The 15,570-nt window shown below is 38.0% G+C and overlaps 2 protein-coding genes and 1 long non-coding RNA gene across 3 annotated transcripts in view; all 3 read left to right on the top strand.

Moving 5' to 3' along the window:
• Positions 1-15,570, top strand: part of LOC123878942 — a 58,822-nt gene that overhangs the window by 702 nt on the left and 42,550 nt on the right. The window lies entirely within an intron of this gene.
• LOC123879221 lies at positions 2,279-2,826 on the top strand. Its single transcript, XR_006798967.1, has 2 exons — positions 2,279-2,438; positions 2,603-2,826. It is a non-coding gene; the product is annotated as an uncharacterized LOC123879221 (long non-coding RNA).
• On the top strand, positions 2,901-7,639 carry LOC123879220 (histone-lysine N-methyltransferase PRDM9-like). The gene is made up of 2 exons (XM_045926833.1): positions 2,901-4,309; positions 6,423-7,639. The coding sequence occupies exons 1-2, from the start codon at positions 3,670-3,672 to the stop codon at positions 7,568-7,570; spliced, it is 1,788 nt and encodes a 595-aa protein (XP_045782789.1). The 5' UTR covers positions 2,901-3,669; the 3' UTR covers positions 7,571-7,639.

The following is a 15,570-nucleotide window of genomic DNA, read 5'->3' as shown; positions in this document are numbered from 1 at the left end:
AGTTGTTCATTTATCTATCTCATTGTCAAACATGGTAAATGACAAAATTGTTCAAAATGAAACTGAAAAGTACAGGCTAACTCTAGTGGTGCAATTAGGCTACAAAATCTTTAGAAGAATCCACCAGATTCCTGGTGTTATGTGAGACATAGGTGCTGCACCTGTGTGAACATAATTTTACAGTCAATTGAAATAGCTGCATATACATACAGTTGCCTCACAGAACAAAACCAAGTGCAGTTGACAAATCATCACACTGTAGAGATGAGCAAGATCTGTTCAGTACCTTCACTTGTTAATGTTGAATACATTTTGTTTCAGTTGTTTGACGTAGGCAACCTACAACACTCACTTTGCGCTGAATGTGCTCAGAGATTGACAAACTTTGACAAATTCAGAGACAAGAGCTTGAGAGCTCGTGCGCTGATGATGGACTTGGTGAAACAACATGAAGTGGTGAGTTATAATGACTTTGACTATTGGCTTTGAACTTGACATAACAGAAAAGCGGTACTTCTTAGGTACAGAATTAACTCTTAATACATATTCAATGTATGTAAATTATTATATAATGTAGGTAAATAATATGACTATGTATGTATGTATTATCAAAAAATTGTGTGAGCTCCATCTAAAAAAGTTCATTGATCATTCACAATGACACAACAGAACTACATCACTACACTATTGCTTCAAATATGACATCATTATTTTAAAAATGCAAGGTGGTATTTATTTCATTTATTTTAAATTAAATGACTTTGGTGCTAACATTTAGAATAGATTATATTTTTTATTCAAATAAACTTAAACAAGTGCTTTTGAATTGTCAAAATAATTTACCACTGGTATGGAATGCCATTCCTACTGATATTCTCTCTTCACAATCACATCAATATAGAATATGATTATGTTGCTGATTTAGATTTCTCAGCAATGATTGGAGTACAGGAAAACTAATCAGTATGAATTAACTTAAAACATAAAAACTGCTGCCAGGGTGTGGGTGTATGTTGTGGGTGCACTGCTACAGTGGGTGGGTGTTTCAGATAATGAGACAGCACATCGCTGCATTGCACCCGCTGGACCACAGCACGCAGGCCTCTGTAGAGACGGCCTGGGACAGCGCAGACATGGCCTCGGTGAAGACGGAGCCCGACCTGTGCACAGACTGGGACAGCGCAGACGCGCAGGCCTCGGTGAAGTCCGAAGGCAGTGCCAGCATGCTGCGGGACGCCAAGCTGCTGGACGAGGCTCTGTGCAGAGTGCTGCTGACGAGAATGTCGCGTGTGGAAGAGCGCGCGCTGGCGACGCGGGATCTGCTGAAGTGCGAGAATGTGACGCTGCAGTGTACGGAGTGCGGCGAGGAGTTCTCCCGCGAGCGCGAGTACAACGAGCACGCGCACTCGAGACATCGCACGGTGAGCCCCCTAGCACTCTTGAGCCGCGTACTGGCACTCTTGAGCCGCATACTGCCACTCTTGAGCCGCATACTGGCACTCTTGGGCCGCGTACTGGCACTCTTGAGCCGCGTACTGGCACTCTTCTTTCTTTTTGGCTTAGAGTGTTCCATGATATTTCATTGGGTGTCTGGTACCTTGTATTATTTTACATTTATAATTATTTTTAAGTCCATTAATTTTGTATGGGGCTGATTTTGAACGATTAACAACTGGACACGTGTTGCCCCAAAAAGAGGGCCACTGTCGACTCATAGCACGAAGGAATAGAGGTTATAGCTGCTCCATGCCAAGTCGCCTGGGTTGAACTGCGAACTGCGAACAGCGTGATAGCTTTGGGGGTTAAGATGACGTGACGTCGTTGGTTGTCGTCTTAAGCCTAATTGTGTCTACTTGTCTGCAGACTCGCTCGAGTGAAGGCTGCTCAGCTGCCGGTGAGTGACACACACACACACACATGCACGCACGCACACACACACCCACACACACACACACGCACGCGCACACACACACACACACAGTATATTTTAGACTTGAATATATATGTAAAATACCTGAAAATTTATTGTGTACATTTCCGATTAACAGCAAATGATAAGTTAACATATATTGTTTCAGTCGTATTGGCCGCGAGACTTGCGAACACTGACGACGAAAGAGAGCACCCTGACAATATTGAAACAGCAAAACATGTAGAGGAAATAACCAACTATATATGTGACATTTGCCAACATAAGTTTAAAAATAAAAATCTCCTAGTGAAACACATTATGGCTCACAGTATAGAAGAGCCGTTTGTTTGTGAGTTATGTCAGTACAAATTTAGTCAGAACAGTGACTTAGTGCAGCACATGAGAACTCATACGGGGGGGAAACCCTTTGTTTGTAAGCTATGTCATTATAAATGTGCGCGGAATGGTGATTTAGTGCGGCACATGAGAACTCACACTGGTGAAAAACCGTTTGCTTGTAAACTATGTCACTTTAAATGTGCAGATAATAGTAATTTAGTGAAACACATGAGAACACATACTGGTGAAAACCCCTTTGTTTGTAAGGTATGCCATTATAAAAGTGGGGACAATACTCATTTAGTGCAGCATATGAGAATACATACTGGTGAGAAACCATTTGCTTGTAAGGTATGCCATTATAAATGTGCGCGGAGTAGTGATTTAGTGCGGCACATGAGAACTCATACGGGTGAAAAACCCTTTGTTTGTAAGGTATGCCATTATAAATGTGCGCAGAATAGTCAGTTAGTGCGGCACATGAGAACTCATACGGGTGAAAAACCCTTTGTTTGTAAGGTATGCCATTATAAATGTGCACAGAATAGTAATTTAGTGCGGCACATGAGAAATCATACGGGTGAAAAACCCTTTGCTTGTAAGCTATGCAATTATAAAGGTGCAGACAGTCCTAATTTAGTGCAGCACATGAGAACTCATACTGGGGAGAAACCTTTTGCATGTGAGTTCTGCTCGTATAAATGTGCTGCTAACAGTAGTTTATTGAAACACATGAGAAGTCACACCCATAATTCATTACAATTATAAGCTTTTGCAAGTACCAGTATCAATTTTACTAGAAAAACTAATTTAAGGATGCCCATTATGTATGTGAACTGTTAAAAATTGGCATTAATTAGCTGAGTACGGTGTTCACAAATCTTTTTAATGATATCCTACAGCAAGAAACTGTCCCTGATGAATGGCTGAACTCTACAATTACATTATTATTTAAAAAAGGAAGTATTAACGACGTCAACAACTATCGCCCCATAACTCTGACCAGCAACATTTACAAGATCTTCGCAAAAGTGTTACTGTCACGCTTAACACCAATCTTAGATTCACAACAACCGGTGGAGCAGGCGGGATTCCGTAAGGGCTACAGTACGAACGATCATCTACAACAGCTGGTAGAAAAGGTCTAGGAGTATAAACAACTGCTCTACATCGCCTTCATTGACTTCACCAAAGCCTTCGACTCAACAGAGCACTGCTACCTATGGCAAGCCTTAGAGAGAGATGGTATACCACAAATATATACGGATACTGAAAAAAATGTATGAACGTAGCACAGCAAGGATACAACTTGATCAGTTAGGACAACCGCTGAAAATAGAGAGAGGAATAAAGAAAGGTGACTGCTTATCTCCAAAATTTTTTAACTGCGTTCTGGAAAACATCTTCCGAAAGCTAAAATGGCATCAAAAAGTATAAGGATTAATGGCAGATATATGAGCAATATAAGATTCGCAGACGACATAGCGTTATTTAGCACCAACGAAGAAGACCTACAAGCAATGTTAGACGAACTAAATACACACTGTGGTAAAGTGGGTTTAAAAATGAATAAAAGTAAAACTAAGATCATGTCCAGCACAGGTTGCTCGACCTCTATAAGTCTGGAGAATGATATCCTAGGAACAGTAGATAGTTTTACGTATTTAGGAAAAACGATATCGTTCAAGAGCTCTACCCAAGGCGACGAACTAAATAAAAGAATTTCGAATGCGTGGAAAAGGTACTGGAGCTTGAAATACATTTTTAAAAACAAAAAAATATCACTGTCCACTAAATCGAAAGTATTTAACACGTGTATATTGCCAATTTTGAGTTATGGAGCACAAACCTGGGCACCGAATAAAGAAGAGATAAAGAAAGTAAAGATAGCGCAAAGGAAAATGGAAAGGAGTATTCTCGGAGTGAGGCTGGTAGATAAATTCAGAAACGAATACCTAAGGAACCGAACTAAGTTGATCGATGTTATAAGACAAGCGAGAAAACTGAAATGGAAATGGGCTGGTCACGTAAAACCGAGCCGTAGGGGTAGTTTTGTTAGTAAGTAGGTACCTAAGTCATAGTACAGTAGACTAATTTGTGAGTAACTCACGTCAAACTCATTATTTTGACTAATTTAAAACTAAACACTTTCAAGTAAAGATTTTTATGTAAACCTGTGAAGATGATACTGCCATTAGCGGAATTAGAATACCATAAGCCTACTTTGTCGTATTAGTTTACAAATTGCGAAAAGTCAAATTAAATTTGAATTTCGCGGTTAGACACGTTTCATGATCAACCCATTTCCGCCCCACTACTGAGTACGGGTCTCCTCTCAGAATGAGAAGGGTTTAGGACATAGTCTGCCACGCTGGCCCAATGCGGATTGGCAGACTTCACACACCTTTGAGAAAATGGAGAACTCTCAGGCATGCAGGTTTCCTCACGATGTTTTCCTTTACCGTCAAAGCAAGTGATATTTAATTGCTTAAAACGAACATAACTAACTTAAAAGTCAGTGGTGCGTGCCTGGGAATTTATCCCCGACCTGCGATTAGGAGGCGGACGTTCTAACCACTAGGCTATCACATCTTTTTTTTTTGTGCATCTATACTAATAAATAAAATTGGAGTGTCTGTCTGTAATTTCGAAATAACTACCTCATATTAAGCTCATATGGTTATTTGAACGATACCATAACTGAATCACACGTTTTTAAAATTTTTGTCTGTCTGTCTGTCTGTCTGTCTGTCTGTTTGAAAAGGCTAATCTTTGGAACGGCTGAACCGGTTTTGACGGGACTTTCACAGGCAAGTAGAGGATTGACCAGGGCGTAAAATAGGCTACTTTTTTAACCGACTTTCAAAAAGGGAGTTGTGTTTTTCTACCTATGTACACCGAAATCTCCGAGATTTCTGAACCGATTTGCGTCATTTCTTTTTTAATCGATAGAGGAACTTTGCGACATTGTTTCATAAAAAATTTGGAGTCCAACTCCTCAATCCTGATGCTGCAGGGGATCTGACCAATCCACGCGGGCGAAGCTGCGGGCATCAGCTAGTCTTAAATATAACTTCAAAAAGCATATTTAGGTACATGAATAACTTTGACATACAAAAATAAAATATAAGAATAACAAAAGCGTAGTTTTATTTCTTGTACCGAAGCCGCCAACTGTTGTTGTTCTGAGTAGTGAGTTCTGACGACACGGCGGGCGCTGTCAGCAAACCGCTCCACACTGTCGCGAACGTTTGAGCTTCGTAGGACGCTGCTACTGAGGATTTTGTGACAGAAAGTAACAAATGAGACAATAATTTTTTGGCCCGATCCGGAACACGAATGAGATATTGCACCAAGTCACTTATTTGTAGTTACTTATTTAAATAATAATAATATATGTTTTCTTCTTCTAGTGCTTTCCTATCGGAGGTTGGCAATCATTAAGGCTGACTGGATTTTGTTCACCGCTGCTCTAAACAGTGACCTTGTACTCATATTGAACCACTGGCGAAGGTTCTTAGGCCAGGATGTTCGTCTACGGCCAGATCTATGTTTGCCTTTTATCTTGCCCTGTATTATAAGCTGTAGCAGGTCATATTTTGAGTTGCGCATTATATGACCCAGATATTCGAGCTTCCTCCTTTGCACACATTCGAGTAACTCAGTGCACTTCTCCATTCTCTGCAACACGGCGGTATTGCGAACACGATCTCTCCAAGAGAATCGCAACATTCGCCTGTATACCCACTTCTCGAACGCTTCCAGTTTGTTGCCCATCGCAGACTTCTACCTCGTACAATACTACTGAAAAAATATAGCTTCGAAGGGATATTTTTAAATTACGGTCCGTCGATCCGTCCAGTAGTTTGAGCAGTGCGTTGATCAGTCAGTCAGTCAGATTTTCCTTTTATATATTTGATTGTGAAACAATCTCTTTGGAATCTTCCTACAAATATTTCAAGTAACTTCGCTGATATTGCGACTTTGTTTCATAGTACTTAGGTTTAATTACAGAAGAGATAAGCTTGTAAATTTTAACGATTTAGCGTGTTCAAATCAACTATTGTAACATAGATAAATCGAATATTTACGTTTCGATCATCGGTTGTTATAATCGAGCTCAATGTAGGTACTTACCTATCTAAATAAAAACCAGAATATTTTGTTTCAGTCGCTCTTCTGCCGGGCACACTCGCGCTTCATACTGAAAACAATGTTCACCATGACGAGACTGAACAAGACGAAACAATTGACAAATGTGAACAAGAGGTTGAGATTTATAATGACGACGAAGTAGACAACACTGATACAAACGACAAAGGATGCATAAACACGCCAAACATTTGCTTAGAGACAACTTGTGATGCTCTGAGAAAACCTGAAAGAGAACTAGACGAATCGCTCACTACAACAAGGAAACTTATTTGTCTTTCTGACTCCAACGCTCAAGATGATAGAATTGCCTCAAAACATTTGGACAATCAAAAACCAGACCAAGATGAACTCCCTACATCAGAAATCTCTGAACCAATCACTGCACAATCTGTAGGGAAAGTTTTTTCGAATAATGACAGCGATGTGCCTAATATCGTAATAATGGAAGATATTGCACATTCATCAGCAAAAAATGACAAGGATTTAAGTTATATTTGTGAAATTTGCCATCGTAAGTTTAAACGTGAAAATCTGTTATTGAAACACGTTATTGCTCACAATAAAGAAAAGCCGTTTACGTGCAAATTGTGCCGATACACTTGTAAATACAATAGCCTTTTAGTTCGTCACATCAGGACTCACACCGGTGAGAGACAGCTTGCTTGTGAGCTGTGCCCGTCTAAATTCATGCAGAACAGTCATTTGGTGAACCACATGAGAACTCACAGCGGTGAAAAGCCCTTTGCTTGTAAGCTATGCAATTATAAATTTGCGCAGAATAGTCATTTAGTGAAGCACATGAGAACACACACAGGCGAGAGACCGTTCGCTTGTAAGTTATGCAGTGCCAAGTTTACACAGAGTAGTAATTTGGTGAACCACATGAGAACACATACTGCTGAAAAACCTTTTGCTTGTAATGTATGCCCATATAAATGTACCGAGAAAGGCAGTGTAGTGAAGCACATGAGAACACATACCGGTGAAAAGCCGTTCGCTTGCGCGCTGTGCAACTATCAGTGTACTGAGAATAGTCATTTAGTGAGGCACATGAGAACACATACTGGAGAAAAACCTTTTGCTTGTAAGCTATGCCAGTACAGATGTATTCAGAACGCAAGCCTGCTGCGGCACATGAGAACCCACTCAGATGAGAACAAATGAAATTATTCCATGTTATCAATTGAATAGTTCAGTATTTAGTAGCTACTTAATATATAAACTTATCTACAAGTATGACTTTTGATCTATGGTTTTTAAGGATCCGTACCCAAAGGGTACCTAAAAATGGAGCCCTATTAATGTCACTCTGTCTGTCTGTCTGTCCGCATGTCACAGATCTCTAGCTCGTAGACAAAATGAGTTACAGACCTGAATATTTGATATTTGGTGTAGAACGTTGACCCGAAACCGAACATTGAATTAGAAATTAGTAAACTAAATTATTTTTGAGGCGAGCTCCCATACCTTCATGAAAAAGGAACCAAAAAAAAGTCTAATTTCGTAATACATCCATTATGAAATTAGACGTTTACACGTGCTATTGATGATGAAGTTAATGTCATGAAACTAATATCGTGCCACTAACTTCGTAATATAAATTGAAGGTGGCATGAGCTTGGATACAAGGCGCACATGTACAACTCACTCACTCGTTCTATAAAGGATTATAATACCGCATAGGAATTAGGAGAGTAAGACTGTTGAAACGAGACAGCGTTATACCGCTGCCATAAATTTGTCTCGTTTTATCTGAAACTTAAGTCTAAGCAAAGTCAAAGTGCGCTCTATAGATTTAAACCTAAGACGTGAGATATGACAGCCAACCAAACGCACAAGGCGCCAGTCGCGCCCCGCTAGTGACAATAATTTCTGAAACTGAACACTTTCAAGTAAAGATTTTTATGTAATCCTGTGAAGATCATACTGCCACTGTCGGAATTAGAATTCCATAAGCTTGCTTTGTCGTATTAGTTTACAAATTGCGAAAAACCAAATTAAATTTGAATTTCGCGGGCAGACCCGTCTCTTGCACCATAATATAAAAATACGCGATACTAAAGAGGTCCGCGGGCATGCAGAGCTGAATTTTTAAGATTATTACAATTATAGTAGGGATCTCTAACTTTTTGAAAAAAAAAATTCAGCCTATGTCTCTCAGGAATAATATAATTAGTTAGCTTTCTAATGGTGAAAGAATTTTCAAAATCGATTCAGAAGTTCCAGAGATTACTTCCTACAAACAAACTTTACCTTTATATATAACTAGCTTTTGCTCGGTGCGCGAGCTGCTAAAGCAGCTCGCGTGACGTGGTTATGTTAACTTTATTATATTTTACCAAATTTATTTATTAAAAATACACAATTCACCACAATAACCCACAAATCGACACCCATATCAATTTTTTTCTTAAAAAGTGCATGTCCGCCATCTTGGATTTCAAAATAAATGTCATTATCAAAATCAGCACGCTGGAAAACTCTGAAAACGACATCCATATCATTTTTTGTAGATTAGGATAATAATTTAGTAGGGTGCGTGGGTGCGCGGACCACTAAAGTGGTCCGCGAGCATGCAGAGTTTGTTTCACCGAGTAGACCTTCGGACCCTGATCATCTTTTGCCAAGAAACCACTCTTCCATCTTTTATAGCCTCCGAGATAGACATCGATGAAATTTATACGGCGGCCATCTTGTTTTTCCAAAATTTTCCACTTTTTCTATTAATCGTTTACTACATTCTTCAAAGATTGCGAGTTTCAACGAAATCGGTTGGAAAACAAAAGAGTTGCAAAAATCACGTCGGCCGCCATCTTGTTTTTCTGAAATGTCATAATTTTTCCCTACTCATATTGCGCATCCGAACATATCTCCCATACATTAATGTATCATTTTCTGTCTCTGTCTAGGAGAATGAGACGTTCAATATTCGCCATACAAAATGTATGGAAAATTAAATTCCGCCATTTTGAATTTTTTTTCTATTCATCGAGTAAACCTTTGGATCTTGATCCTCTTTTGCCAAGAAACCGCACCTCCATCTTTTATACCCTCCGAGCTGGACGCCGGCGAAATTTGTATGGCGGCCATCTTTTTTTCGCCATTTTGAATTTTTTTTCAGCTTTTTGGCAATTGGATGACGTCATGAATGACATTTGCTCGAGCACCCTCCACCTATCTTCAATACCTTAAGCGGAACCTTCACCCGTCTCCGAAATCCTCAATCATCAGCTCTCTCCATAATTTTGGCTTACTAAGTTTTTGTTTTCTATATAACACCATCAGTGAAAAAAAAAATTTTCATACAAAATTTTACAGGAGTTTCTTAGTCTCGAATCTCGAAAATCTCCCCAAAAGTGGCAACACCGGTTGCACATCTCCATACTGCCAGCCGAGATACACAATCGATTCATACATATTGACTTTCCAAAATGTTGCCAACTGCCTCAAAAACGTGATCAAAATTTCGAAAAATTCAAAAAATTACAAAATGGCCGCCAACTCGTTTTGCAGAAATAAATTACATCGTTGAACAACTTTTCCAATAACTACAGGATATACCGTTCCCGATGACGTTTCAATCTCTCCTCTCGCTCGCACCCACGCGAAATGATCGTCCCTGAAAAAAGACAATGTCGAAAATCACTTTTTTTTTGATAAACTCCAGTGTTGCCAGTCTCCGGCGACAAAAATACCCAAATGTCATTTGTACGAGCAAAACACATAATCGCTCATACTCGGATTTTGCGAAAAGTCCGTATTTCGATTTTTTACATTTTCGCAAAAATCTTGGAATTTCCCGAAAAATGGGGTAATTTTTCCCCACCAATCTATACCTCAAGTTCATACGTACAATCGCTTCATAAAAGCCGAACCGCTCCGATGTTGCCAACTTTGACATATTCGAATTTTAAAATTGCGTTTTTTCGTACCTCGAACAAAACGACCGCCATGACAGCCGCCATCTTGAATTTTTAAAAACCACTACCATTCTGTCAAAATACAGGATATGCGTGGGCGAATCACGAAAAAATAATTATCCTAGACTACCCCGTTTGGGATCTGTGGCGCCGCGGTTAGGGGTCGAAAAATGAAAATTTTGAAAACGCTCCAGCTCAGCCGCCATTTTGTTTTTCCAATTTTTTCTTCTTTTTTTATTAATTTTTAACCAATTTCTTTAAAGATTGCAAAATTCAACGAAATCGGTTGGAAAACAACGGAGCTGCAAAAATCACCTCGGCCGCCATCTTGTTTTTCCAAAATGTCATAATTTTTCCCCAGAGGGTTCCCGAAACCGAACACAACTTCCCCACATCATTATATCATTTTCCGTCTCCTTCTAGGATAACAATTATGTCAATGAGTGAGTGAGTCAGTCAGTGGTAATCGAGCTATATATAGTATAACTAGTGTTTTGCTCGGTGCGCGAGCTGCTAAAGCAGCTCGCGTGACGTGGTTAGGTTGATAAGTATTAAAACGAATTTATTTATTAAGATTCAAAATTCACCCCAAAAACACCATAAAACGACACCCATATCGATTTTTTTCTTAAAAAATGCATGACCGCCATCTTGGATTTCAAAATAAATGTCGTTATCAAAATCAGCGCCCTGGAAAACTCCGAAAACGACATCCATATCATTTTTTTTAAAAATGGGGTAGTTGAGGTTAATAAAGTAGGGTGCGTGGGTGCGCGGACCACTAAAGTGGTCCGCGAGCATGCAGAGTTTGTTCCACCGAGTAGACCTTCGGACCCTGATCATCTTTTGCCAAGAAACCATTCTTCCATCTTTTATAGCCTCCGAGATAGACACCGACGAAATTTGTACGGCGGCCATCTTGTTTTTCCAAAATTTTCCAATTTTTCTATTAATCGTTTACTATTTTCTTCAAAGATTGCGAGTTTCAACGAAATCGGTTGGAAAACAAAAGAGTTACAAAAATCATATAGGCCGCCATCTTGTTTTTTTGAAATGTCATAATTTTTCCCGATTTCCATCCCACACCCGAACATATCTCCCATACATCAATGTATCGTTTTCCGTCTCTTTCTAGGAGAATGAGACATTGAATATTCGCCATACATTTTCTATGGGAAAATAAATTCCGCCATTTTGAATTTTTTTTCTATTCATCGAGTAGACCTTCGGACCCTGATCATCTCTTGCCAAGAAACCACACTTCCATCTTTTATACCCTCCGAGCTGGACACCGGCGAAATTTGTATGGCGGCCATCTTTTCTTCACCATTTTGAATTTTTTTTCAGCTTTTTGGCAATTGGATGATGTCACGAATGACATTTGCTCGAGCACCCCCCACCTATCTTCAATACCTTAAGCGGGCCCTCCACCCGTCTCCGAAACCCTCAATCATCAGCTCTCTCCATAATTTTGGCTTACTAAGTTTTTGTTCTCTATACGACACCATCAGTGAAAAAAAAATTTTTCATACAAAATTTTAATCATAATCATAATCATAATTAATTTATTGCAAATACACGTTTTACAATAGGTGGTACAAAAGTTTAAGGTTACAGTGTATTTACCATTATAGTGGTGTGCAATAGGCAACATATTTCATAATTATATTGATAACATGAATGACAATAAATGGAAATTGGAAATTATTATTGTAACAAAGGAGAGAAAAATAAAAATAATGAGAAACGTAACACTTATTATGCTTTATATCTATTGGCGTATTCTTGAATGGTGTAGTACGCCTTGTCTACTAAGTATTCTTGTAAGGTCCTTTTAAATTTTTGGTAATTATTAATATTTAAAATTGTTTCAGGCAGCTTGTTGTATAGAATGCACGTCATTACAAATGCACTGTTACTAAAATGTGCAGTGTTTGACACCGGCAAACCCAGTTTATTTTTGTGCCTTTTACTTACTAATTTTTTATACAAGTGAAGATTCTTCCTAGCAAACAAAATTGACTCTAATATATACATCGAAGGAAATGTCAATATTTTATATTGTTTGAAATATGGTTTACAACTATCAGTTTGTTTTAAATTGAACATTGCTCGTACACATCTTTTTTGGGCTTTAAAAACTGCATCATGACCCGTTGCATTGCCCCAGAACATAAGCCCGTATCTTAAAGTGGACGCTACATAGGCATGATATGCCGTTCTGAGTGTATCTGTGCTTACTACTTTAGAGAGCATATAAAGAGCGTACGAGAATTTGCTCAATCTAGCACAAACGCTTTCGATATGTGCCTTCCAATTTAAATTATAGTCTATATGAAGCCCTAGAAATTTGGAGACATTTATTTCTTTTATTTTTTCATTGTCGTATGTAATATTAAGGGGAATGGTTTCTTTATTTCTATTTTTAAAAATCATAACATTTGTCTTATCAAAATTTAAAATAAGGTTATTTTTATTTAGCCAGTCAACTATAGTTCTAAGTGAGTTATTGATTTCATTTTCAAAATTAAGTGTAGCATTATTAATGAATGTCACAGTACAGTCATCTGCAAAAAGTGTTATTGGGTAATGAATTGATTGTGGAAAGTCATTTATATAGATTATAAATAAGAGAGGGCCAAGTACACTCCCTTGGGGTACACCATACAATATAGAGCGGAGGTCAGATTTATAAACGATTTCAGATTTGCAGGTTTGGTCAATTTTATTTATTATGGTATATTGAACTCTGTTGCTTAGGTACGATTTAATCAAATTATTAACGTTACCCCTAATGCCATAATTATATAACTTGTTAATTAATAAGGTATGATCCACATGATCAAAAGCTTTTCTTAGGTCCATAAATAATGCGCATACTGTGTTTTTCCTATCTATATTTGTCATTACCGTATTTAAAAATTTATATATTGCTATGTTAATGTCACTTTTCTTCCGGAATCCCATTTGTTCATTAGCTAATAAATTATTTTTATCTAAATAATCATATAGTCTCTCATATATCACTTTTTCTATAACTTTAGAAAACACTGAAATTAATGCTACAGGCCTATAATTTTTTAGATCATCTCTTTCTCCTTTCTTAAAGAGTGGTTTAATTATGGTTGTCTTTAGTTGTTCTGGAAACGACCCATTAAGTATACACATGTTAATGATATGACTAAGAACTGGAGCTATTACATGTGCCACACATTTCAATATTTTAGTCGATATGTTGTCATGACCGGTGCTTTTCGTATTGTTTAACGAGCTTATGTGATGCATAATTTCTTTAGCAGTAGTGGGTCCGAAAAATATAGAGTTGCTTTTATTATTTTTTATATTATAAGATTTTAAAAGTGCTGTATTAGGTTTAATTTGGTCAACAAAGTAATCATTAAAGCTTTGTGCTATTTTATAGGGATCCATTATGAGATTACCGTTAGCGTTGATTTTTTCGATAGTTGTTTTGGGAATCATCGGTTGTGATTTTTGTATGACTCGCCAAGAAGCTTTTGTTTTATTACGCGCCATTTTTATTGCGTAGCTATTTTGTGCTTTCTGAGTCAACGCTACTATTTTTTTCAGTCGCTTAGAATAACCCTTAAAAGCATTTTTATTCTCGCCAGATGGAGTTTTTCGGTATTTCCATAATAATTCCCTTTTGCGAATTGAGCACTTTTTGATCCCCTTTGTTATCCAATTTTGCCTTCTCTCAGCATTTATTTTACATCTAATGACTGGGAAACATAAATCATACAAAAGCTTAAACCAATTATAAAATATATTAAAAGCAGTATTAGCGTCCTCAGTATCATAACAGTCATTAAAAGTAAGAGCTGCAATGCAATCAGTAAACTTTTTAATGTTCTCTTTACACATATCGCGTCTTTTTATAAACCAGAAAGGTAGTCTAAATTTATTTTTTGTTGGGCATTTTAAAAGTTGAGCTGAGTGGTCAGATAATGCTAGTTCTAATATATCACTTTTTGCACCTTTAATATTGTGTGCGATATTATCTATACATGTTCCACTGCATTTGCGAGTAGCTTCATTGAATTCTAGTTTTATGTTATATGACTGTAACACTTGTTCAAATCTCATTGATAAGCTAGTTTTCTTTAGTCGATCAATATTGAAGTCACCACATATTACTATCTTATAGTTGTTTCGACCAAACTTCTCCAATAAAACAGGAGTTTCCTTTGTACAGTCCAGAGTACAGGAGTTTCTTAGTTGAAATTCTCGAAAATCTCCCCAAAAGTGGCAACACCGGTTGCATATCTCCATACTGCCAGCCGAGATACACAATCGATTCATACATATTGACTTTCCAAAATGTTGCCAACTGCCTCAAAAACGTGATCAAAATTTCGAAAAATTCAAAAAATTACAAAATGGCCGCCAACTCGTTTTGCAGAAATAAATTACATCGTTGTACAACTTTCCCATTAACTACAGGATATACCGCTCCCGATGACGTTTCAATCTTTCATCTCGCTCGCACCCACGCGAAATGATCGTCCCTGAAAAAAGACAATGTCGAAAATCACTTTTGCTTCGATAAATTCCAGTGTTGCCAGTCCTCGGCGACGAAAATACCTAAATGTCATTTGCACGAGCAAAACACGTAATCGCTCATACTCGAATTTTGCAAAAAGTCCGTATTTCGATTTTTTTCAATTTCCCGAAAATCTTGAAATTTCCCCAAAAAATGGGGTAATTTTTTTCCTCATATCTATACCTCGAGCCTATACGTACAATCGCTTGATAGAAGCCGAATCGCTCCGATGTTGCCAACTTTGAGATATTTAACTTTTAAAATTGCGTTTTTTCGTACCTCTAATATAATGGCCGCCACGACAGCCGCCATCTTGAATTTTTAAAAACCACTCCCATTCCGTCAAAATTCAGGATAATCGTAGACAAAACCAGAAAAAAATTATTAGTTTCAATTTCCCGTTTTGGATCTGTGGCGCCGCGGTTCGGGGTCGAAAAATCGAAATTTTCAAAACGCTACGGCTCGGCCGCCATCTTGTTTTTCCAATTTTTTCTACATTTCCCATTAATCGTTTACTATTTTCTTCAAAGATTGCAAAATTCAACGAAATCGGTTGGAAAACAACGGAGCTGCAAAAATCACCTCGGCCGCCATCTTGTTTTTCCGAAATGTCATAATTTTTCCCCAGAGGGTTCCCGAAACCAAACACAACTCCCCCACATCATTATATCATTTTCCGTCTC

Source organism: Maniola jurtina, chromosome 27 (genome assembly GCF_905333055.1).
Source record: "Maniola jurtina chromosome 27, ilManJurt1.1, whole genome shotgun sequence".
NCBI classification, from domain to species: Eukaryota; Metazoa; Arthropoda; class Insecta; order Lepidoptera; family Nymphalidae; genus Maniola; species Maniola jurtina.
This window is presented reverse-complemented; position numbering and strand designations above follow the sequence as displayed.